We start from the raw sequence: 22924 nt of genomic DNA, 5'->3' as shown, positions 1-22924 counted from the left end.
TCAAACCTAACCCATTGCAAGTCAAATATTATGAATGAAACCTTTGCCCAAAGAGAGATTTTCACAATCAGTACATTAACAGCAGTTTATTCAACCATTGTTTTTAAAATAATAATCTTTCTACTCAGGAAATCAATCAGCAATCACTTACATGGCCTTGGATAAGAGTGGCATTGCCTGGAGATATGTTGGTACTTTTCAATACTTTGGAATGACTGGCATTACTTAAGTAGTAGTTGTTTGTGCCACTTTCTGTTCAAGAAAGTGTATAGCATGAGTAAAAGTGACTGTAGTCTAAGGCGGGGGGAAGGCAATTTGTACAGGCTCTTTTAACAAAAATCAAGAGCACATAAGGAAAATAAGCTTTAGCTCTCTGCTATTTACAGAAGAAAATAAAATTCACCAAAGTTCAGTAAAATTATCACAACACCTTATGGGACAAAAAGCAGCAGAATCAAATTTCAAAGCCAATAAAATAAAAATTAAGGATACAAGAAAGAAATAAGGACAGCTGAAACTGCTAGCCCAACTATTGTTTTTAGAAAATGATAATATACAAAATGTAAGTCTACATACTGACCTTCAATTTCTGACATTGTAAATGTTACTGAGCAATGCAAAGGAGTCAGGGGTTTCAGCATTTCCGTGTTCCAAACTACCTGAGTACATTTGGGTCTGCAGCCTAGCTCTGAAGCATATGCTCAGTTTGATTTAATGCACGCTCACCAGATTACCAACGTGGTTTAAATCATTTACAATCGGAAAAAGCTTGACAATAAGTAGGAAACAAACTAAACAAGTTCATTACACCCTTCCTCGCACTTAGACCCATGAGTGACTGTGATGAGAGCTGCGGTCACAGAGGATGGAGAGCGACGGACAGACACGGGTGCAGAGCTGCTGGCCGGCACCAGTGCCAGGAGGCCGGCACGGCCCTGGGATCCACAAGGATCCGCCCGGGCAACTCGGCTGCTCCTCAGCGGCTCCTGCGGCTCAGCGCTTGCGGGGGAGGCCAAGGGAGCAGATGGCAGCACCGTCCTGGAAGACGACATGTGTTCCCAGAGCTGGCACTCAAGATACATTAAGGATCATTTGACTTCACAGAAACTTGGTTTCACGCTGTTCATTAGCCTGCCGTGGATGCTCATTACCTCAGTCAGCCAGAAATGGCTTTATTCCACTGTTACAGCCCACAATTTCATTTTTCCTTTCCATTATTGCCTTCCCAAGCAACACAAATAATTTGGACTGTTTATAATGCTCGAAGTGGAGGGCAGAGGACATCCCATGATTGCTGTGAACATTGCAGATTCCAACCCTACCCACCTGGGACCATTTTTTGGAAGGTGCTTATGCTACATAGCTTTAAACCCCAGGACCCATAAGCTAGTGTTTCTCCAGGAAGAGAAGTAACTACGCAATATCCCATGCCTAAAGTCATCATCAACCTCACAATTTAAAGATCTACACATTACCAAGTTCAAGTTCGATGATTCTATAAGGGGAGTAAAATACTTTATGGATAATAACTACCCTCTTAAACATCATTATCATCAATTTATAGCTTCAAGAACCTTCTCTTAAAGAACTTTTAAAAACTTTAGGACAAAATCCATTTAAAACTGTAATCATCATGGGGAGGGGGGAGTAGATATACCAGGAAGGTCTCTAACCCTGAGAGGTTGCCAGAATTTGTCACCCTTTCCCCCCCCCCCATACCACTAACATATCTGATTGTCACCTTTGTACTAAAAATCACTTACATCTGAGGGTCAAAAAGGGAATTTTCTAAGTAATCCAATAATGCTTTTTGGAGAATCTCAGCCTCCTACAGGGTGAGCCTGCACTTAAGACCAGAGCACTGGGGCCCACAGGAAGCCCTCTGTTTTCCCCAAGCACCACCAAGCTGCTTTGTGGAGGGGCACCCAGCTCTCAGCACAATGAGAAAAAGCAGAGTCCATTGCCCACAGGGAGCAGGAACACTGGTTATTTGGCTAATTGAATTTATTTGATTTAGCAAAATGCAATATTGCACTGCCAGGACAGGATCCTTGCAAGAGTAAGTCTGTTTTGCTACTCGATACACACATAGTAAAAGACAGTCCTGGCTTTTAGCAAGTTTAAAAATCACTTTAGTCTCAGGACATGAAACCCACATTCTCCATCCTGATTCCAAAGGCAGAGCAGGAAGCTTAAATCCTCTGCTTGAATAAACAAACATCAGCTCAGTGTGTTTTTGTCAAATCACTGCTATGTTTGTAAGTGGGTTTCACATGTTCCCAGCTAGCTGGTCCTGAATTTGGCATTATTATGAGCCTGCTGAACTCCATCCAAAAATATCCATCCTTCACTAAGCTGAAAAGGTCATTCCTTCCTCAGCCCCATCAAACCACCAGCTGATTCTCCCGGCATTACCTCCTGGAGGTTCCTGCTCCCCGGCAGCAGGACACAGCTCGCCCTCGGCTCGGCAGCACTGCAGCCACCTGCCCATGGCGCCCCAGGCTGCAGAAGGGGCCTTCCAGACAAACCACATTTGAGAATATAATACATAATCAACCCCGAATCATGGCTATAATGGCAGTATTCTTTTCAGTCATTTCACTCAGAAGAAAATCTGCATATTAAAGGCTCTCCTCAGGCTTTGCAGCCAGAAATTGCAGGGGAGAGCTGTGCCAGGCGTGTTCCACACAAACCCACCTGCACCAGGCACACAGGCAGAGGGGCATAGAGGTAGCCAGGACCAGGCTGTGCTTTCCTGCTAGGCTGCCCGACTTTGTTTTTCCTTTGGGAATGCCAGGACAAACTTTTTCTCTCTGAAGTGATTTCCCTCCCCACCCCTGAGCCAGACAGGCTGAACTAGTACTTAGGTGACTGCCAAGGCCATCACTTAACCAGATCGCAGGTTGCAATCCATTACCAAAACAAATACTGCAAGTGAATTTGATAGATCAGCTGCTTAGCTTGATGCATCCACTTCCCAAGTGGTTGTAGCTCTTCTCAGATTCATCGTATTGACTTTCTGACAAGAGAAGTCACCACCACAAAAATCACAGATTTGAAGCAGCAGATAAGAAAATGCGTTTGCCAGACCTACAGAGCGAACTCCTACGATGCCTCTGAAATAACAGGGGTGCTCAGGAGACTAGCTGCTCTTATAGAGAAAGTAAATTGGGAACACATTTAAGAAACTGTTGTCAGAGCAGACTTCAAATAACTCAACCTGGAAACACTGCTGGAGACGGGCAAGGTTCCCTCCTTGCCTCTGTGCAGAGCAGCCCAGTGTCTGTGCATTGATCACATCAAGTTTTTGCTAGGACCAGAAGTGCTTTCCTGCCCCAAAAGCTGCACTATGGGTGGGACACATGGACACTACCCTCACCACATGGGCCAGGAGCACTGCAAAACCTCACATTTGCAGGACAGGAGATGAGATGACAGCAGCCTGGGGACACACAGCAGTACCGGGGCCTCTGGTAGCTCTGAGCCCAGCAGGCAGCAGGACAGCTCCAGCACATCTGAAAGTCATTACAAGGATTTCATTTCCTGCTCATGGAGAGATGTACATGCTCCACAGCCTGCTCAGCTTGGCATAAAGGGGAGCACTGTTACCATGCGGTACACTTCATGAAAGTGAGAAGGGAAATCCCTACAAACAAGGCAATTGCCACCTTCACTGTAAATCCCTGCTCAGCCCTGCTCATGCCTCTGCCCCAGCAGGTCATTGCCATTCTGCTGCCCAATTAGTCCTCACCATCACTTGCATAAGGGGAAAATGATCTTCATTTCTGCTCTTCAAACACTAGGTCTTTAACACAGCCTGTTCATGCACCACTTGTTCCCTGATGTCTTGCATCCAGGTGGAAAGCACTTTGCCCCTACAGTTACAGTTAAATACAGTTACTCCCTTAGAGGAAAGTTATGTGAGAATTAAGCACCTATGAGCTAAGACCATATTGTAATCTGAATGTAAAGGTGTTTTACTAAGCAATTATTTAACATGCACATAGGTTAAAGCTCTACGAGCTAAGAGCCCTGCATGCCCAACTATCTCCAGCTCCTTCAGCCACCAGGGACCTCTTGCACCACAGCACCCACCCCAGGACACGTTTACACACACCAGCCAGGCTCACATATCCAAACCCACCCAGCAGCACTGCTGAACCATTTTTAACATTTCCTGGGAATATGACCTAAAGTGGCTGAGGGCATTTTTATGGATGCATCTCACATCCTCTGGCTATTCACACAGTGGTGGGACCAAAGTTGAGAGCACTGAGACAACACAGGCTACAGCTCATACTGCCACTGGAGCAATTGCCGTGGTTTTACACGCAAAGTACATGGACAAAAACCAAACAAAACAAAAAGTAGATGCACTACAGTGGTGTATTCAGTGGCCTACAAGAAGTTTTTCTGAACACGCACGAGGATGCCAGTGGGCCATGCCTGCTGCCCTTACAAACCAGTAGATGCAAATTATGCATTGCTTTCCCCAGGGTAAGAGAGAACTGGGTTAGGAATGGTAATAGCCTTGAATAATAAGATATTGAATATTCTTGATAGAAAAGTCATACATTGAACTTAAAAAAAAAAAAAAAAAAAAAAAAAAAAAAAAAAAAAGAACACCACGGCATATTGTGCCAGTCATGCTTGGAGCTGCTGGCAGAGTACCCTGCCCAGCCCCACGTCCCGCAGCACCGGGAGCTGCTCCCGGCCTCAGCACCGCTAGACATCCCCGTCTGCTGCCGAGCCCAGCTGCTCGGCAGGCACAGAGCACCCACAGCAGCACCGAGCCTCAGCGCCGGCCGCCTCCAGAGCCCTTCGTGTTCCCCAGAAACCTTCACAGATGACTCAGAAGAAATAAAAAGAGGGGGCAACTCAATTTGGCTCCAGTACCTAAATGCAGAAGCAGGACTATGAACACTCAAGACAGTATTTCTGTTCTATATTTAAGATGATTAACTAAATATCTGTAAGGGGTTTAAAACATGAACTGTTTTAGATTCATCACCTGCCTGTGCCGTTAACTGCTCTTTTGCTGAGATTCTGCTTAGGTCTTTCAGTTTTTTTTCCACATCATCATCCCGCAGGGTGAAATTCAGTGCAGAGAATGCTATGCACTGCCTACACACTCAAACCCAGACAAGCCAAAAATTTATAAGAGGCATCCAGTTTGCTGTTTCACCCACAACGTGCAGACTGCAGGGGCACCTGCTGCCTGAGGTCACAGCAGTCAGTAGGGCATATGCTGTGAGCCAGCAAAGGGGCTTTTTCTCACCATCTCTATGTAAAAAAATATATATATATATATAAAAAAGAAATAGAAGGAACCTTTATTTGACACCATGAGAAGCCCTGAAGTCTGCAATGAGGAAAAAGTTCATCGATTTCCTGAGCCGATTTAAACTAAACAATCTGTTCCAATACAGCTTACACTCTACATTCTGGCAAAAGCCAACCGTTGTCAGGTGCTGAACTTCAAAGCAGTTTTTATTTATGTGAAAGCCACAGAGATAGGCAGCCAGTTACCACCCAGAGCAAAGCACTGCTCCAAATCGTTAATTAGGAGGAAACTCATTAAGCAACAGGGTGCCTGCACCACTGCAGAAACAGGGATGAGGCACCACAAAGAAGCAGACAAGCACTTCCCTGCTCAAGGGGGGACCAGCAGGCCTGGGAGCAAGGGAAGGGACAGAGGAAAGGGCATGATGCATTAAGAGCATGTCACCTCACAGAATCGGCAAGGACCTCAGCAAGGAGGGAGCACAGGGGAAGCTGCCCCTGTGTGGGAGCAAGGGCAGGGTGGCACAAAGCTCCTACCACCAGCTGTAGGCACTTAAACGCCAGCCCCAAGGGTCCCCACAGGGAGAACACCCTGGATCCCCCTGCCATGAAGCACCCCCAGCCCAGAGCTGGCCCAGCTCCTCCAGCCCTGCACAGCCCCAGGTACAACTTGACCTCCCCAAACCCACACAGCCCCAACAGCAACTGTATCCACACTTGGCATCCACCCCACTCCCAACAACACCCCAGGCCCATCCACACAGCCCTCAGAACTCACCCCTCTCTGCCACCTACTCCAGCCACTGGCTCTTACACAAGGAACACATTCCCTTCCTACCCTCTCCCATCCTGAGCTCATATCCCTTCTCTAGCCCAGCCCTGCACCAGCTGCAGACCCTGAGGCTGATTGCAGCCCCCAAGGAGAAACACCTGTGGGCCCCAGCAGGGCCAGGCCTGTGGGAGGGTCCAACAGTGGGGGGGATAAAACAACTGTCATGGGTCTTTGGACCTACTGAGGAGAGTACAAACAAAATGATAATGGCAGTAATGATGTGGAGGGGGACACTTAGTCCTGCAGAGAAGAGGGGAGTTACCTGTCTTTGCCCATTCTCACAAGGGACTGCTGCCAGTCCTGGCAGGGGGAAGCTCCCACCATGTCTTCTTAGTCATATGTGGTGTCTCTCTTACACATGTCCCTAAGTAGCAGCTCTGTCCGGGTGTCCTGCAGGTCCACGGCTACACCCCTGGGCGGTATCAACTACGTGAGCTCCATCTGAAGCAAAGCAGAACAGAGAGGGCTCAGCAGGGCCCTCTGTGTGCCCCGCAACTAAGGGCACACGGGCAAAACAAAGCCGTAAACACCCTCCAGCGGGGCATGAAACATCTGCTGCGTTTTCACCTCTCCTCAGCACCAAGGAGGCCACTCCGGGCAGGTCACTGGCCAGCTGCTGAGCACTTACAAGATAGGAGCTGCCGCCGTGGAGCACAAGGCCGCTCCTCTCCCTTCCGCGCAGCCATTGCACTGGCAGCTGCCTCGGCAGCAGGAGCTTCCTCAGTACCCGTCACCCCCAGGAAGGCCCCCTCGCCCTGATGCAGGGCACGCAGGAGTCACGTGCAGAGAGCTGCATGCGCCATGTCTCAGTTATCAGAAAGCAAGCAGGGCGCTGATGTAAAGCACAAGAAAGGGACGGTGCAGTGAGCCAAGGAAGGGCAGCGAGCACACTGCGGGAGAAAATGGAGGTGATTTTTAATTGTAAGGAGCCACCCTGAGATGCATCCCATGCTCACGTGAAGCACACCTAGTGCCACCATCTCCGCCGAGTGCCAGTCACTCCAAGATACCACAGCAGGGGTTTCTAGACATGAGTGCCCACTCTGCACCTGCCAGCTCTGCACCACAGCTTCCCTGTGGCCGAGCACTCCATTTGGAGCAGGAGCGACAGGGACACAGGTGACGGCTCGTGACACCACAGAGGCTCTGCAGGTGGCAAGGAGCCAGCTGGGGTGGCATTGGTAGGGTCAGGCGCAGCCATCATGCCTTACTTGAAGGAGAGGGCAAGCAGAGAGGCGAGGTGCCTTGGCCCTAGAGCGTTTTAGTGAACAGAGCGGCAACGTAACCCCACCGGTACAGCAAGCACCCACGGGGAGCATCGAGGCAAGCAGTATTGAAAGCTGTCAGAAGTGACTCTGAATGTTATACAAACACTAAGTGTGTCTCCCTTCCACTTTCCTTCTCATCTGATAAAATATTACAAGACATGCACATGGCTTGAAGCAGATAACTACTGATAGTCCTGGCTGGTGGGAGAAGGAGCCATCTGGCAGATGGAGAATAAGATGGTGCCAAGAATTTAACAAACTAGGGGGCTTCTTGCGAACTTATTAATAGAGGTCTGGGGAAAGAAATACTAGGACAAAAGGTCAGCTATTCTATTTCTATCTATACCCAAAGCGGACTGGAAAACCAACAACATCCAAACAGTTATGAAAATGATATGTTTGATTCATCTTAAAATTTTGAACAAAACTGGTGAATCTAAAATGGTCGATACTTGAAGAACTCCTGCATACCGTGATTAATTGGAAATGGTTACAGCATACAGCATCAGCATATTTTAATCTTATATCCTTTAAATTCTTATCCTGTTTTAAGATGAATTTATTCATCCTCTTCTAACCTTCCTGTGCTGTATCATTTATTTTCATCTGTTTTCCTCAACAATATTTCTTTATTTGTATAGCAGAGAGAGAGCAACTTGTGCTTTGCATTCTTTTCCTTTCTTCTTGATGAATTTCTTCTGCCTCTGCTCTCTTCTTCGTCACTCTTGGGTAAAACAAGGGACATTGCTGGATGCAGTGTTCTAATTATGAATCCACATTTCTTCCGCTCAGATCACTGCTCATTAACTATTTTGCTGCTTTGCAACAGATGAGCTGCAGCTGATGCCTACTGTGGTTAAGGGGAACTAAGGACATACCCCTATTAGCAGTCACAGCCAAAAACCAAAATCAAGGAACAAGAAATTTATGTAACTGAATTAGCAACTTGGGGTCAGTTCTGCACAAACATCATGGTTCACCACGAGGACAGTCAAGCCTTGGAACAAGTTGCCCAGGGAGGCTGTGTGATCTCCATCCTTAGAGGTTCCCAAGAGCTGTGTAGAGCCCAGAGCAACCCCACTCATCTCACAGTAACCCTGCTTGGCGCATGGGGTCAGACCAAGGACCATCTGAGGTCCCTCCCAACATGAATTATGAGTTCATGATTTTCAGAAGCATCCTGAAATATAATTCAACTTACTCCTGCATAATATTCCCATTCCGGAGAAAATTATTTGCCAAGGCATTCTTGAAAATCCCACTCAAAGCTTACCAGCACATCTAGAGTTCATAACAATTTTAGCCGTAGGGCCTGTTCCAGTTAGCAGCTCCAGTTCCTACTGTTGCCATCAGAAACAGGCCACTCAGCTGCTCACACAGGCCTGCCTTGCTTTCTCAGATTGCTTTCTTGTTAAAAAATTTCCATGTGGGGAGTTTCGGCAATCTGATTTTCAACTTACTTTTCAGCAATAAAGCCATATTTTCAGTCAACTACCCCCCAGTGATGCCATTATATGCTGAGACAAGTTTGTGTTGTCTTGTACTACGAGACCGCAGGCCATGCAGACAGCTCATGAGCATCCATGACAGGATCGGAGATGGTGACCCCCCTACCCAGTCCCCTACCCTGTCCACAAGACCCCTACTCCATGTATCAACAACCAAGCGGATGCCAAAGCTCTCTGCAGCACCAGTGGCCCAAGGATGTCCCGCTCCTGGGATGCGAGCGGGTTCCTCACACACAGGATTTTCTTCTGCCATTTCTTCTGTATTTTTACATGCATTTTACTGCTTGGGTGTCTCACTGCAGAGGCAGAAGATGACTGTTCAAGTCTCATTCTCCCATTTGCAATGCAATTTTTATTGCAATTTCTTTATTTTCATAGCTTTCATGATATAAATGTGACTGAGGAGTGTTGGACATGCTGATTTACACGCTGGCTCTTCACGCATCAGAGGAAGACAGCACATTTTATGTTTTGTACCGATTCTCATAGGGTTTGTTTTGGCTGAAAGCTAAATACGCAGACATGTAGGCTCATTTGGAGACCTAATACATCTTCCTTTCATGATTTCATGATGCCAGTAATCCCAATCTCCAAAAAAAATAAACACAAGGAAGTTTTCTAACTTGCAAAGTTAAAACAATCTGTATTGTACAGAATCTACGCACTTTCTTTTCAGAATTGATTGCTTATGTTAAGATTTACAAATATCGTGGCAGCCGAGAGCTGTTACTGAAATATAACACAACTCATTGGCTAACAATAAATCCAAATTGTCACAATTTTTTTTTCTTCTTTAAATGCATGTAATATGGTTGAATACCAACAAAATGTCACTCCATGTATTTTTGGTTTTACAACACACACACACACACACATTTTCCTAAGAATGTGCTCAGGTGCCCTGATACGAAACGCAAACCACATGGAGCCACTGCCAGGGTTATCACCCTGCGCACGGGGACTCGTTGGTGGCAGCAGGTTTGCCCTCGCTTGCAGCCTCGTTATTAGATCAACTTGTTTTGTTCATGTGCATAATTTCAGCAGAGCAATATTTCTCCTGGGCTCAATGCCTTTAGTTTGAGTGGCATGAGAATAAGAAGAGTTTTGATGCAGTGGCATCCCCGGGGTAAAGCGTGAATGAGGCAGGTAGCACGTCCCCGAGTGTCACCCGGCTCACATGAGGCAGTCCCACAGAGCTTGACACATCTGGCACGTGCAGCTCCACAAGGACCGCAGCTGCCTTTAAAGATACGGATGGGAGCAACCTGAGACAGCCTCCAGGGCCCCCGCGGAGCACAGAGCTAGGCCGCACTTTAAGGACACTTAAATACACCACAGCAAATAAGAATAAAGGGGTGGGCGAATAAAGAAAAATGCCACTCTCTGTCAGGGCCTACAGAATGGAAAATACTTGTTTCAGAACTCATTATAACCACCAGGATTTCCTCTCTGGAGACCTGAGTTCATATCACAACTGAAAAACAAGCTTTGTGGTTTTAAATTAGGCAGTTGTGCTCCTCCTCATCCCCAGACAGGGGATGGAGTTAACACCTGGCAAGGAGTGAAGAGAGCTGAACAATGAAGAACTTCCTCTTTTTATTAGAAAGCCCCAGAGACACCTGAATTGCTCCAAACCAGTTTTCTTTACCAGCCTTTAGGTGAGTTGCAAAATCCCTGTGCACTTTTACACATACGTTTTTAAGTTGATTCGACGTTGGGAGGGCGGAGGATTTCCCAGTGTTTCCATGCACACAGTGATCGGTACCCAGCGCAGTGACTGTACAACTTTCTGTATCAGTTCGCAGCAGAAAACCACCCAGAGGTGAGTGCTGGGCTATCTCAGCTGCAGCAATGCCTTGCCAGCTCTTCAGAGACACCCTCTCCCCCAGCTCCATGGAGCTTAGTGTGCTCCACATCTAGTTTATCCTATTGATTTTCCACTATCGCAAGCGTTAACTTCAGTTTAAGCAGCACACAGTTGCTATTAAATCAGACAGAGATCAAACCCGTGCGCTGTTCTTCAAGCGTGAGATGTTATTTGAGTCAAGTATTCAGATCTCAGCTAGATGTCTCTGCCCACAGTAGCAGAGGTCTTTCATAACCACATCCAAATACTTTCTGATATCCTATTTTCTCTATCATTTTCCAGATTTTTTTCAATTATTATGTTCTTTTTTAATTCCTCTAATCCTCTTTTCTGAAGACATAGGATTAAAAGGACTAAAAATAGCCTCTTAACTGCTACTTGTTTACATATTTATTTTTTAACACAGCAGCATCAAACAGAGGGTCCAGACAACCAGTATTTCACAAGCAAAATCCCATTCGCTTCTCGGGAAGCTTTGCCCCAAGGCCAGTTGCAGCCCCTCAGTTTGGGGACCGGAGCTTTGCATGGCTCCTCCTGCCCACCAAAAGGCGCCCAGGTCTGCCGGAGCAGCGCGGTGATGACTCCTTGCTGCAATGTGGTAGGTGGAGCTCACGCAGGGACCAGCCGGAGCTGTGGTAGCTCTGCTGACACGGTTCCTGCCGGCAGCGCGGGCCGCTGCTCGCAACGCGGCACCGGCAGGAGCGCAGCCAGCGCTCCCTCCGCAGGAGCCTGGGGAGCTCCTCAGCACGGCCAGGACCAAAGGGCAATCTGGGCAGCTAAATCCATTGGGCTGATACATTTCACGCGCTTGGAGGCAACTCCTGTCTACTCTGATCACCTGTTAAGCTCCCTCCGAACAGGGAATTCAGTGGCCTGGAGCAACCGCCCTTCGCCCCGGCGTCAACAGGCTGCCTGAGCAGCCCGGCGGGCACCGCTCGCCCACAAGGCTCCTGAATGAAGCGGCACGGGTGGAAGGAGAGCTCCACAATCCCAATTTGGGGTCAACAGATCCCAATATTCCAACGCTGCCCCAGGATAGTCTGACCGCAAAACGCAAAGCCCGGGGTTTGCTCCAAACCAGACGCCTGCCACCCATTCGGCATCACATCCCAGCATGTGCAGCACAAAGCACGGAATCCCACAAGTATCTTAGTACGTATTCCGATTATCAGACTAGCCGTCCCTTCCATCCCAGCCCTGCTCTCTGGGCCTGGGGAGCACGTCCTCCCAGCCCAGCCCCAGGCGCGCCGGATGTGGCCCCCGGCTGCGCGGCGGCCGCGGGGCTTCGGCAGCCCTTACACAACAGCCTCACAGCTCGTTCATTAAAGGTCCATTCCTATTCAGAACAAGGTTAACACCTAGTGCCAAAATTCATCAAAACCGCACGTACCTGAGCAGGCACTTACCACCTGTTTGACTTAAAACTCTAGTATGAGAAAGACACATTACAAGTCACTACAACACTCGCACATACATGCACCCACATCGCCTTATCAGCATCCTGCTTTTATCAATTTATTCTCACACAGCACTTTCCTTTTTCCACTCATATTCTTCATATTTGCTGGAAGCACAACACCCAGATAGGCAACGTAAAATGCACTTGCCGTACAAAAGTCAACAGTCTCCTAAGAGAGCGGCTTGGCAAAACTACTTTGTTTAAAAACTCAGGTTTCAAGATAAGTCTTTCCAAGAGCATTAGAGAACACCACCACCACGATTAAAAAGTACTTGAGGTGTTTGCACTTCTGCTGCGCAACACATCACTTAACCTTTAATAGACAGGGGCTTTTAGTAGGAAATTATAAAAGCAGAAGTGGTAAAATCTCCTCTTTTTATCAAGTTTAATGGATGAGGCAGATTCTTTAGGCACAGCTCCCAGAAAGGAAGAGCCAGATCACCCTCTGGCTCCATCACGGAGCAACGACAGCTCACGGCAACGAGCGTCCAAGCAGCACTCTGAGACCGAATGCCGGTCTCGCTCCATAAAAACTCCATTACAGCTACAAATCCTCATCTGCACGCTTCCTCCTTCCTTACACATAAATACACTCTCTGACACTTACACAAAGGAGGATAAATTATTTTATGCATTTTTATGCATTTTTCAATGCTTCCCTGTTATGCCTGCTACCAAAGAACACCAAGAGTATCTTAAATATCTTACTGTCTATTGTTAGCACTATAGAATATACATAATATATCATTTTATTTTAGTTTTCACACATGCTAAGGTTTCCAGTATGATAAATGTCTTTTCAAATCTGGTATTTTTTTGTCACACAGTAGATCCACCTCTATTTGACAGTGACTCCAGGACATACACGTCAAGACAAAAATAAATACTGCTGTGATGGCAAATGTTTCAGAACTCTTAGGACACTGTTACAGTGGCACTTCAAAAACTCCTTAAATACAACAAAAAGAGACAACAGTTAAATAGAAATTTGCTTTGATATAGCCAGAAAACCTGCACTACATTTAGGAGATCTGTGCTTGTTCGTGCAAGAGCAGCCTCTCATCTTCGACCATGTCAAACGCTGCACTCCAGCCCTCCACCCGCACCCTTAGAAGAGCCCTTCCTGCTATTTTAAGCAAGCATTCCTGTAAGCTCTACATAAGCAATGCTGTAATTCCCAAACAATTGAGGTAATTATAAAAATGAATATCATTTATTGTTTTGTTTATTACTATCATGTCTGAACAATTACTTTCATACAAAAGTCTGATTTTCAGCATTATGCCTTGCAAGGGCATCCCCTCCACACCATGGGAGACAGATGTATTAGGAATTGTGCAAGAGTTTTGCTACCAGCCTCAAAGCAACAGCAACTCCGTAAACAAGATCTTGGTACAGCATCACGCCTGGCATTTTGAGAAGGGGAGAGGGGTTTTACATGTATGTTCAGTTCTGCTTTATTTTTTTTAATTGTATATAACCCCATGAAAGGAAAAAAAAAAGAAAAGAAAAGAAGGAGAAAAAGAAATAAATCATCGCATTACTGTATGTTACCCTTCAGCAGTTCTTTGGAGGAAATCAGAAACCAGGCTGCTTTTCCCGGCTCCCTCCCTCCCTCAAGCCAGGAGGGCCGGGCTCGCGCACCCGTCACAGCCGCGGCTTCCTGAGCAACGTTCTGCTGAGGTCCTTCACCTCCTCGGGGCTGCCGGCCCGCTCGTAGCCCAGCAGGGCCATGGGCTGCTGGCAGTACTCCTCCACCTGCTTGATCTGCGGGAAGCTGAGCGCGGTCCTCCAGGCGCTCAGCGCCTGCGTGGCGTTCCTGGCCGACACCACGAAGGGCTTGGAGGAGTAGCCCGGCCCGCTGGTCATGTTGAGGGCGAACTTCTCCATCTCCGGGCTGACCGTCAGGTTGACGAAGCCGTAGACCTGTCGCAGGGTCTTGATGGGCTCCACCACCAGGTCCTCGTAGCGCACGGCCAGGTAGTTGCCCCGGAGCCAGTCGGGGGGGTGCAGGGCGGTCTGCAGGGTCTTGGCCATGCTGCTGCAGATGACCTCCATGGCGCCCAGCGCGTGGTAGTCCGAGCCGCCGCCACTCTCCTTCTTGCCGCCCAGCTTGTGGCTGGCGTCTAGGAAGGGCATGCGGTGGATGCGGGGGTCCCGGCTCCGCACCACCTGCAGGCTCTCCCTGATGAGCCCGTGCCGGGACTTGATGCGGGAGCTGGCAACAGCGCGGGGGTCGCGCACCAGGTGGATGACTTTGAGCTCCAGGGATGGGTCCTGCATGAGCGGGGCCAAGACGGCCAGGTCGAAGACACGGACGCCCTTGATGACCAGCGTGCGGTACTTGTGGCACTCCTCCTGGAAGCGGCTCAGGCGCTGCGGGGGGCACTTCTTGCACACGCGGTCGTCCACCATGCCCACCACCTCCTTGCGGTAGGCCGGGCAGAGGGGCGAGGAGCAGATGACCTTGTTGGTGGAGGCGCCGAAGATGCCCAGCGTGGTGAGGTTCTTGCCGGCACCGGCCGTGCTGTAGAGCTGGAAGACGGAGAGGTCGCAGCGGTACAGAGAGCTCAGCATGTCGCGGGCCGCCCCTTGCAGCGAGACGGCATCGCCGGGGTACAGCTTCTGCCAGACGTGCCACACGGGCTCGTAGAGGAAGAACACCTCGGGGTTCTGGTTGAAGAGCTCCCCGAAGAAGGATGAGCCCGAGCGCCAGGTCGTGAACACATAGACCAGCTGCCGCCGGGCGCTCACCGGGCCGCGGCTGCCCGCGGGCGGCGGCGCGGGGCGGCGGCGCGGGGCGGCGGGCGGCTCTGCGCAGCGCCGCGGCTCCCGCCGCCGCCGGTACTCGAGCAGGTTGAGCGCGGCGAGCAGCAGCAGCAGCGCGTAGCCCAGGCACAGCGCCAGCGCCTTCCGCCGGCACGTTTTCATGCTGCGCGGCGGCGGCGGCGGCAGCGCCAACTGTTGCTCAGCGGCGCGGCGCGGCGGGGCCCGCGGGAGGCAGCCGCGCGCGCCGCCCCCGCCGCCCGCTCCCGCCCGGCCCCCCGCGCCCGGCCCGCATGGCGCGGAGCGGCGCGGAGGCACCGGGGCCCCGCCGCTGCCGCTGCCGCTGCTGCCGCCGCCGCGCTCAGCACCAGCGCCGCCTCCGCGCCGGCATCGCCGCCGCCGCCGCTGCAGCCCCGGCCCGGCCCGGCCCGGCCCGGCCCGGCGGTGCCGCGCTGCTCTGCGCCGCTCTGCGCCGCTCCGCGCCGCGCCGCGCTCCGCCTCGCAGCACCGCCCGGCGGGGGCGGGGGCGGCACCGGCAGCGGCCCCAGCGCCGCCCCTCAGGGCCCCTCAGCGCCACCGGGGGCGGGGGGACGAGCCCGGCCTCGGAGGCGGCCTGGGGGGGACACGAGCGCTGCGGCCCAGGGGCTCCCGCGGCCGGAGAGCCCCGCGCCCGGGCCGTGTTTCTCCCTCCGCGCTGGTTTGTTTCCGCACTTTGCACATCCCGCTCCTGCGCTCGGAGCCCCCCGGCAGCTCCGCTGCCCCCGCGCGCAGGAAGCGGCGGGTCCCGGCCCCGCAGCGCGGCGGATGCGCAGCCTCCGCGCACGCACAGCCGGGGCGGGGAGGGCTCCAGCCCGCGGAGCTCGGCTAGCTGCGCGGGTGGCAGGAAACAGGAAAAAACGGAGGAAGGAGGGGAAAAATAACAAAGACAAAAGGCTTGAAAAGCAGAGGGTCCCCTCTACAGCTTCCCTACAGAGTTACTTGCAGAAGCTCCAAGTTCTCTAAGGCCTATAAGTTCTCAAAAAAACCGAAAGCGTAACAACAAAAGCACAAAACCCCCCAAACTTGATATTCGTGATGTGGCTCAAAAGGAAGCAAATACATCTTCCTCCAGTTCTTAAAAATAGTTTACATCCATTATAAATAACCAGCTATTTTGCAGTTTTCTACTCGCCTGGACTGCAGCTGCGGCACGGCCAGGAGCGCTTGAGGCACACGCTGCGCGGCGGAGGTGCTGAGCCCCGCGGCTGCCGCGACCCGAGCACCGCGCACAGGGTCCCTAGGACCCCTTTCCCCAGAGCGCCTTGAAGGAACCAAATAACCATGGCGTTAACAAGCGTTGGCCTCTAGTCACCCACATGGAGAGGGTCAGTCCTGCCCCTCTGAGCAGAGCCCCCCTGCAGCCCTCTGCTCTCCACAGGCCGGGCTGTCTCCACTGCACTGCAGCCAAAGGTAGTTGGTTCTGTTTGATACATCTAGAAATTCACCACCCTATGTATAACACTTGAAGGAGTTTTGCATTATTTCTGTGCCTTAGAGACGCTATAATTAAAGGCAGTAGTACAACTGTTTACCTAAAACCCAATGAAGCAGCTGGGCCCAGGACGCAGCAGCCTGGGAGGAAGACCCAGCCCGGAGGCCGCGCGGGCCGAGGCGCCGGGTGCGTGGGTCAGACTGCCCGCAGCAGCGCTCCCTCATGCGCTTTGCAGCCGCGGCTCTTTCGCGCGGCTCCTTTGCCTGCTGCCTAAGTTACAGCGTACAGAGCAATGGCTCCGCTGGGTAGAAGTGCTGGCACGGGAGGCTGCTGGCGCCGGGAACGCCTCGGGCCCCATGGAAAGTCGGACTCAGCGGCACTCCCGGCGAGCACAGAGGCAGCTTGGAGGGAGGAAAGCAGGAGGGTGGATGCGGCTGCTCCATGACGAGGGTATAAAGCAACCGTGGCTGCCTTGGACATGATGTAGTTCATAAACAGTTCCCACACAGAAAATGTGTCTTCCCGAGTGCCCTGCCCCTGCTTTCTGCCTCCAAGAAGGAAGAGTCCAGAGCATACAATGAAGGTCACTCAGAAATGAAAAGCCAGGGAAAAAACACGTGGCTTCAAGGAGGATATTTCTTTTCTTTTTTTTCCCCAGAAGAAAATTGTCAAGTCTCCTTTGACCAGAATTAGGTTGCAGGGACGTAACTGGAGACATTTTCCTTTTGGCAGGATACCCGCCTCGTGCTTGCTCTGCGGCCAGCCCAGCCCCGCAGTCACCAGGGCAGGTCACTGCAGGGCCCCCTCGCCCCCAAGGCAGCCCCAGCAGCCGCGGAGCCGCAGCCAGGCAGGGCAGAGCTCCGAGCCGCGGCGCCTGGGGGCTCCTGCGGGGTCGGCGCTTCCCCCGAGGCTGCCCCGTCGCGAGGGACGGGGCGGGCTGAGCGCCGCAGCCGGGGGGTCTCTCCGTGCAGCAGCTCCCCCAGCCCTTCACCTCTTGCAGGGCTGCACTGCAGCCCATCTCTGTGGCAGGGCACTTCTTGTGACGGGCACAGATTTGAGAAGTATGGGACGTGCTTACGGTCACAGGGCAGACAAAACACAAATTCTGGTATAGGTCTGCTATCACTGAAAAGAACAAAACAGCACAGCAGAGTCCAGGAGCTAAGCGTGCTATAAGTGATCTTTACGTTCCTTAGCAAGAGGATTCTTGTATTCCTCCCAGCTACTCAACTGGAAAATCCTGGTGAGGAATATGGAAAACTAAGACCTAAGCCTCCTATGCAAAGGCTTGCATGCCCAGCACAAGCCCAAAGCAAAGAGCCACGAAGGCGGCAGCAGCATCGCCCTTGGCGGGTGCGCGAGGAGGCGGCTCGGGCAGCGCGAGGGTGAGCGTGGCGAGCGCCGGCGCCGACACGCTGCTGCCATCGACACTGCACCCCCTCCGCACGCGCGGCAGCGCTCGGAGCCCACCGAGCACAGCAATCCTTTCCTCAACCGCCACACCGACAGGACCAAAACGTTACTGTAACTTTTCTCACAGGGCTTGTTAACAGCAACACGGAAAGAATTGCTAAGTCTTGGAGAAAAGGGAGCACTTTCTCGCACAGGGGAAGCGGAAGCCATTTTCACCGAGAGCCCTCCAGGTGAAGCATTTAAAGCCACATTCTACAAAAGTAATTTGCATCTTGTGCTTAGCAAAATGAACACAAAGTTTCAACTTGAAGAGATTAAAGCAATTTACTGGTAACTTCTGAGACATAATTTATAATGAGAAAGCAGACACCTTTGACACATGTTGTAGCATAGAAATCCTGCAGTTATTTTATCCTTTATTTCTAATCCTTGAGCTTTTTGCCTACAAAATGCTTCTGCTGCAGCCATTTGATAAGGTTAAGGATCTTCTAATACTTCTTTTGGTTTTACATGTTCACTAAAGATGAAACGACCTTCACCCCACCCAGCTAGAACAGAAACATTTATTTTTAATTTTGGAAAGGTCCATAATAGCATCAGTTGGGCAATACCAAATCACAAATAACACCGTCCATAGCGAGATGGCCTAGTTCATAAAAGCGTAACCCCCACCCATATCAGACTGCGGCATTAACAAAATAACGGGCAGACACTATAGGGAGCTAAAACAATTCCTGGCAGTGAAAGTCATTACAATAGCAAGAAGTTCAAATTAATCCTTTTTTCCATTTCATTTGGTTGAAGACGGGTATGAAATTTTATAAGCAGCTACAAAGCCGTCTCCAATCCTTGTACAATTTGAAATTTAGCAAGTAACAAATAATGGTAAGTGAATGTGAACCAGAAGTACAACATTTAAAATGGCAAAACTAATCAGAAATCCCAAACATTAAAAGCTATAATTGGATTCTGTGCCCTCCTGCTGTTAGAGAGCAGCTGCTGCTCCGCGCGTTGGGAACACTGGGACGGCAGCCGTGACGCTGCCCTTGTCGTGCCGCTCCTCCGCGGCCACGGAAAACACGGCTCCAAGCAGCTCCTGCGTCGGAGGTACGCGCTGCAGAAGGGGTCCTGTTTCCAAAACAGCAGTTGTATATGTATTTATTCTGTGCAGGTGGGCTCAAGCACCATACAGAACGCAACCGAAATCAATCGGGCCCGGTGCAGCTGCAGCATTCGATCCTCCTGGAACAGGTTTCAGACCTTGTAGTTCAGTTATCATTTTAAGCAACTCAATATCAATGAATATTTAATAGGTTTATTTGGAGAACATTTATGCAGTCAACTTTCAACTCACATCAAGTTCGGGCCTTGCTTTTTTAAAGTAACCTACACTCTTGAAGACCCACAGTAACCCCTAGAAGATCTACCCCCATGACTTCTAAGGCCCAAAAGCTACCGTAAAATAGAGCCCCCAGTGCAGTGAAATACTTATTTGCTTGATTTTAATCATGGACTTAAATTGACTGCACTAAAAAAAAAAAAAAAAAAAAAAAGTGTTCCAATTTCTTTTTTCTCCCCTTAAACAATTTCCAGGGGAGATTACTTGGGTTGGTGCCAGCCCTCCGAGGGGCAGAGCTCGGTTCAGGCAGCCGCGGCTCCGGGCCAGGCCTAGGCGCGAAACCAGCGGAATAAAAACTGAGCGACAGTATTAGCTACAGCACAGAAAGAGGAACATTTGCAGCTGAACAGATGTAACCCCTCACAGATTTGTCCAGCTACTTTACTGTAATTTTTCCACTCTCTGTCTTTACTTCATGCAAGGCTAATTTAGTCTCATCACCATTCAGTATACAGGAACATGCACATTAAATAATGACATTAACCTTTCTTCAGTAAGGAAAACTTACCATTAAAAACCAAAAATTTACTTGTTTCTTGTCCAGCTTAACTTTTTAAATATTAGATTTTGTTTGCTGTGATGGAGCATTTTTTCCCATGCCAGTATTTATATGTTATGATCTAGTCATCTCTCAGATATAAATAAGGCAGCTATATTTACCCCAAATGCAACAGTCATTGCAAACAATGTAAAAACTGAGAGTTAAGTAACAGTGATCAAACCCTCTAATTCAGGTTATGAGAAAAATACATTTTTGCATTTCATGCATGAATATTTTATGCATTTGTTTAATATTTTATGATAGTTTAACATTTTGTAGTTAATAATTATATTGAAGACCTTTGCGTTTAATATTTACATGACCTAAATCAGCACTAGCTGAGAGATTCCTCCCTGCTAAACTGTTATTCTCTGAAATTCCCACAGAATCTCTCTGCGCTGAGCGGGGGTCCTTTGTGAGGCTTCTCCCTCCAAGCAGCCCATCCTGCCCCTTCTTTCTCCTGCCTTTCTCCCAGCCTTGCTGGAGCAGGAACGGTAGAAACAGCAGCTTGCTTTCTTTCTTTTTTTTTTTTTTTTTTTTTTTTTTGAAGTCAAGTTTCGGCATGATTTTATCTATTCAAATAAACTATTTTTGGATGAAAGATGAAGGTTTAGACTGTTATAAATCCGGAATATGGTAAGTTCTGAGTGTGAGACTTTGATAACAAAGCATCCCTATTTAACCTCATCTATTCAGGATAAACGTGGACGCAGAGTTTCTCAAACACTGCTTGAAAATGAGGTTGTTAAAACTAAAGTTCAAGTTATAGCTCTCAAAACATGAACAAAACTTCCATAAAACTGAGCAGCTACCCAAACGTGGAGATCTGTACATTTGTTTAATACTGTGTTTCAGCATTGCCACCCCAGCAGGTTGGCAAAAGCCCGTGCAGTAGCCTTTATATTTGGAGGCATTCATATTTGCAGCCCTCCTTCCAGCACTGCGTGCAGCTTCCAAGAGCTCCTCCGGAGCCTGGCGCAGCAGCAGCGGCCGAAGCGCGCTCGGCTGTGCCAGGCTGAAGCGCCCAGCAGACCCCGTGCAGAGCCACCTTGTAACAACGCGGGCAGCAGCAGCAAGCGGCTCCCTTGCCCTCCACTTCTCCTTTACCTTTACCTCCAGTTGCATAAGTGATATTTGCAACAAAGTTAATTTCAATAAATATTTATAAAATCCTGTTTGCACAGCTGAGGAAATTCCAGAACTTTATGAACGGCCGGAGGACATAGGGCAGCACTAAGTCACTGTTGGAGTTGTGTTAAAATTGAAGATTCCTTCTCAACTGTTGTGCAACTCTTAGGCTCTGAACTAAACTAAGAGATTCATCTTCTGGAACTGCCCACCTGAAAACGAAGGCAATGTACTCCCTCGCATCAAGGGCTTCCGAAGTCTTTGCCAGGTCTCATTCAAGAGCTGTCCTAGCCGCAATCCCTAGTCACAACGTCCTACACACCTAAATTAAGGCAATCTTCCTGCCATCAAAACCCTGATACTGCCACAGCGCCCTCTTCTCCTCGACCCCCAAGGTTTGCGGTGTCCAGGAGCCCCACGTTTCCTCACCCCTGACTCTCTCAAGCCGGTCTGCACCCCTCTCCCTGCTGCTGGTACCTCAGGCAGGGTCCCATCACAGCCACTCCTCCTCCAGACCCAGGGCAGCGGTTCCCCAATCCCTGACTCCAAAGCCAAGCGGAACAGCTTTGGACAAAAGAGAATTCAATGGTTCTTATGCAGCTACTGCACAACATGCTATAAGTGACTGCACAGGAACCATGGTGTTGAAATTCATCACTATTCTTCAAGATTTGAGAAAAAGCGACTCTTCTACAACATCACCAAGTTCTACTGCGTATCACACAGTGAGGACTTCCTACAGACTGGCAGGAAGATGAATATCCCCTAGTGAAACTTAAGTGCCTAGAAATTAGGCTTTAATGGGACTTGGGTTTTGTTGTTGTTGCTGCTGTTTTTAATTATCTAGTAATGATCTTCTGCAAGAATGGAGAAAAAGAATCCACGGCCTCTCAATTCACAAAATGGCCAGAATTCAATCCCAGTCTCTTGTCCTAAATTTTATAGCCAATTCTCTTCCAGAGTTTGCCCAAGGCAAGACTCTTCATTCAGTTAATTAGCAGATAGTTCTCCCATAATGGAGGGAAAATAAATTAAAATGCTGTGAATAAATAAGCCATCCAATGAATTTTTTTTTTGATGAAAATTATCAGTATCAGCTATAATAAATATGTCTATGCCATAATAAGTTCAAAATTCATCTCCAGTCTTTGACCTTCTCTGGTTGCACAGGGTGATGTGAGCTCCACAGAATCTAACATGCAAAAACATCTGACTAAACGAGCCAAAGGAGAACATGTTTACCATGCCTAGAGAGATCAAAACTGGTTTCTACCTCTGAGGACAACTAGGGTGATCATCGTGATCTCTGATAAAGATCTTGGAAGTTGAATCCAGAGCACAGATTGATCTTTTTCTGCAAAACAGAATGGCATGCATGAATTCCATGCTCCTTTTCCATTAAATCTTTCATGAAAACATTTCTTAGGCCTATTACACAGCCCTTGCGCTTCACTCTTCTCCAGGAACGCTTTCTAGAAAGACACCAAGCTCAGAAGTTGTGGCAGCCGAAGTCTCAGACCTAGGCCCAGCCTTTGTAGCTGGAGCAGCAGAATTGGGAAATAGATAATAGATTCCACAAGACAAGATCTTAAAGAGTCAAACTGACAAGCTGTTTTAGGCAAGCAGCTACAGGAAGTCTTCCAGTTCACAGAAGAGTAAAAATAAACATAGAGCAAGTAGTTCCAGGAATACCACGTTTCAGGACTGTGAGCTCTAAGGGAAGATTTTTAGTAATTGGGACATTCATATAATCTCTCCCAAATGGATGCTCTCAGCTCTAAAAACCTAGAAGTTTTTTTTCCAGCCTTTCCCACCATATGGGGGATTTTAGAAGATCTCTTTCCTATTTTTGGCCTCATTTCACAGAACTTGTGGAAAGTCATTTTCTCCTGGAGGCTTCTGTGTTCCTTGCATTTGCTTGGAACTGACCAAAGGGTTCAAGATTTATAGGTAAAGAGGAGGAGGCACAGCCCACCTACCACCTCACTG

The 22924-nt window shown here is 49.2% G+C and overlaps 1 protein-coding gene across 1 annotated transcript; it reads right to left on the bottom strand.

The window, feature by feature from the left end:
- Window positions 1-13402: 13402 nt before the first annotated feature.
- CHST2 (carbohydrate sulfotransferase 2) lies at window positions 13403-15167 on the bottom strand. The gene has a single exon (XM_088528531.1). The coding sequence runs from the start codon at window positions 15146-15148 to the stop codon at window positions 13865-13867; it is 1284 nt and encodes a 427-aa protein (XP_088384657.1). The 5' UTR covers window positions 15149-15167; the 3' UTR covers window positions 13403-13864.
- Between the last annotated feature and the right edge of the window lie 7757 nt (window positions 15168-22924).

The sequence above is a fragment of the Tinamus guttatus genome, unplaced genomic scaffold, assembly GCF_059628265.1.
Source record: "Tinamus guttatus ecotype Peru unplaced genomic scaffold, ASM5962826v1 Tinamus_guttatus_pri_ptg000311l, whole genome shotgun sequence".
In the NCBI taxonomy this organism is placed as follows: domain Eukaryota; kingdom Metazoa; phylum Chordata; class Aves; order Tinamiformes; family Tinamidae; genus Tinamus; species Tinamus guttatus.
This window is presented reverse-complemented; position numbering and strand designations above follow the sequence as displayed.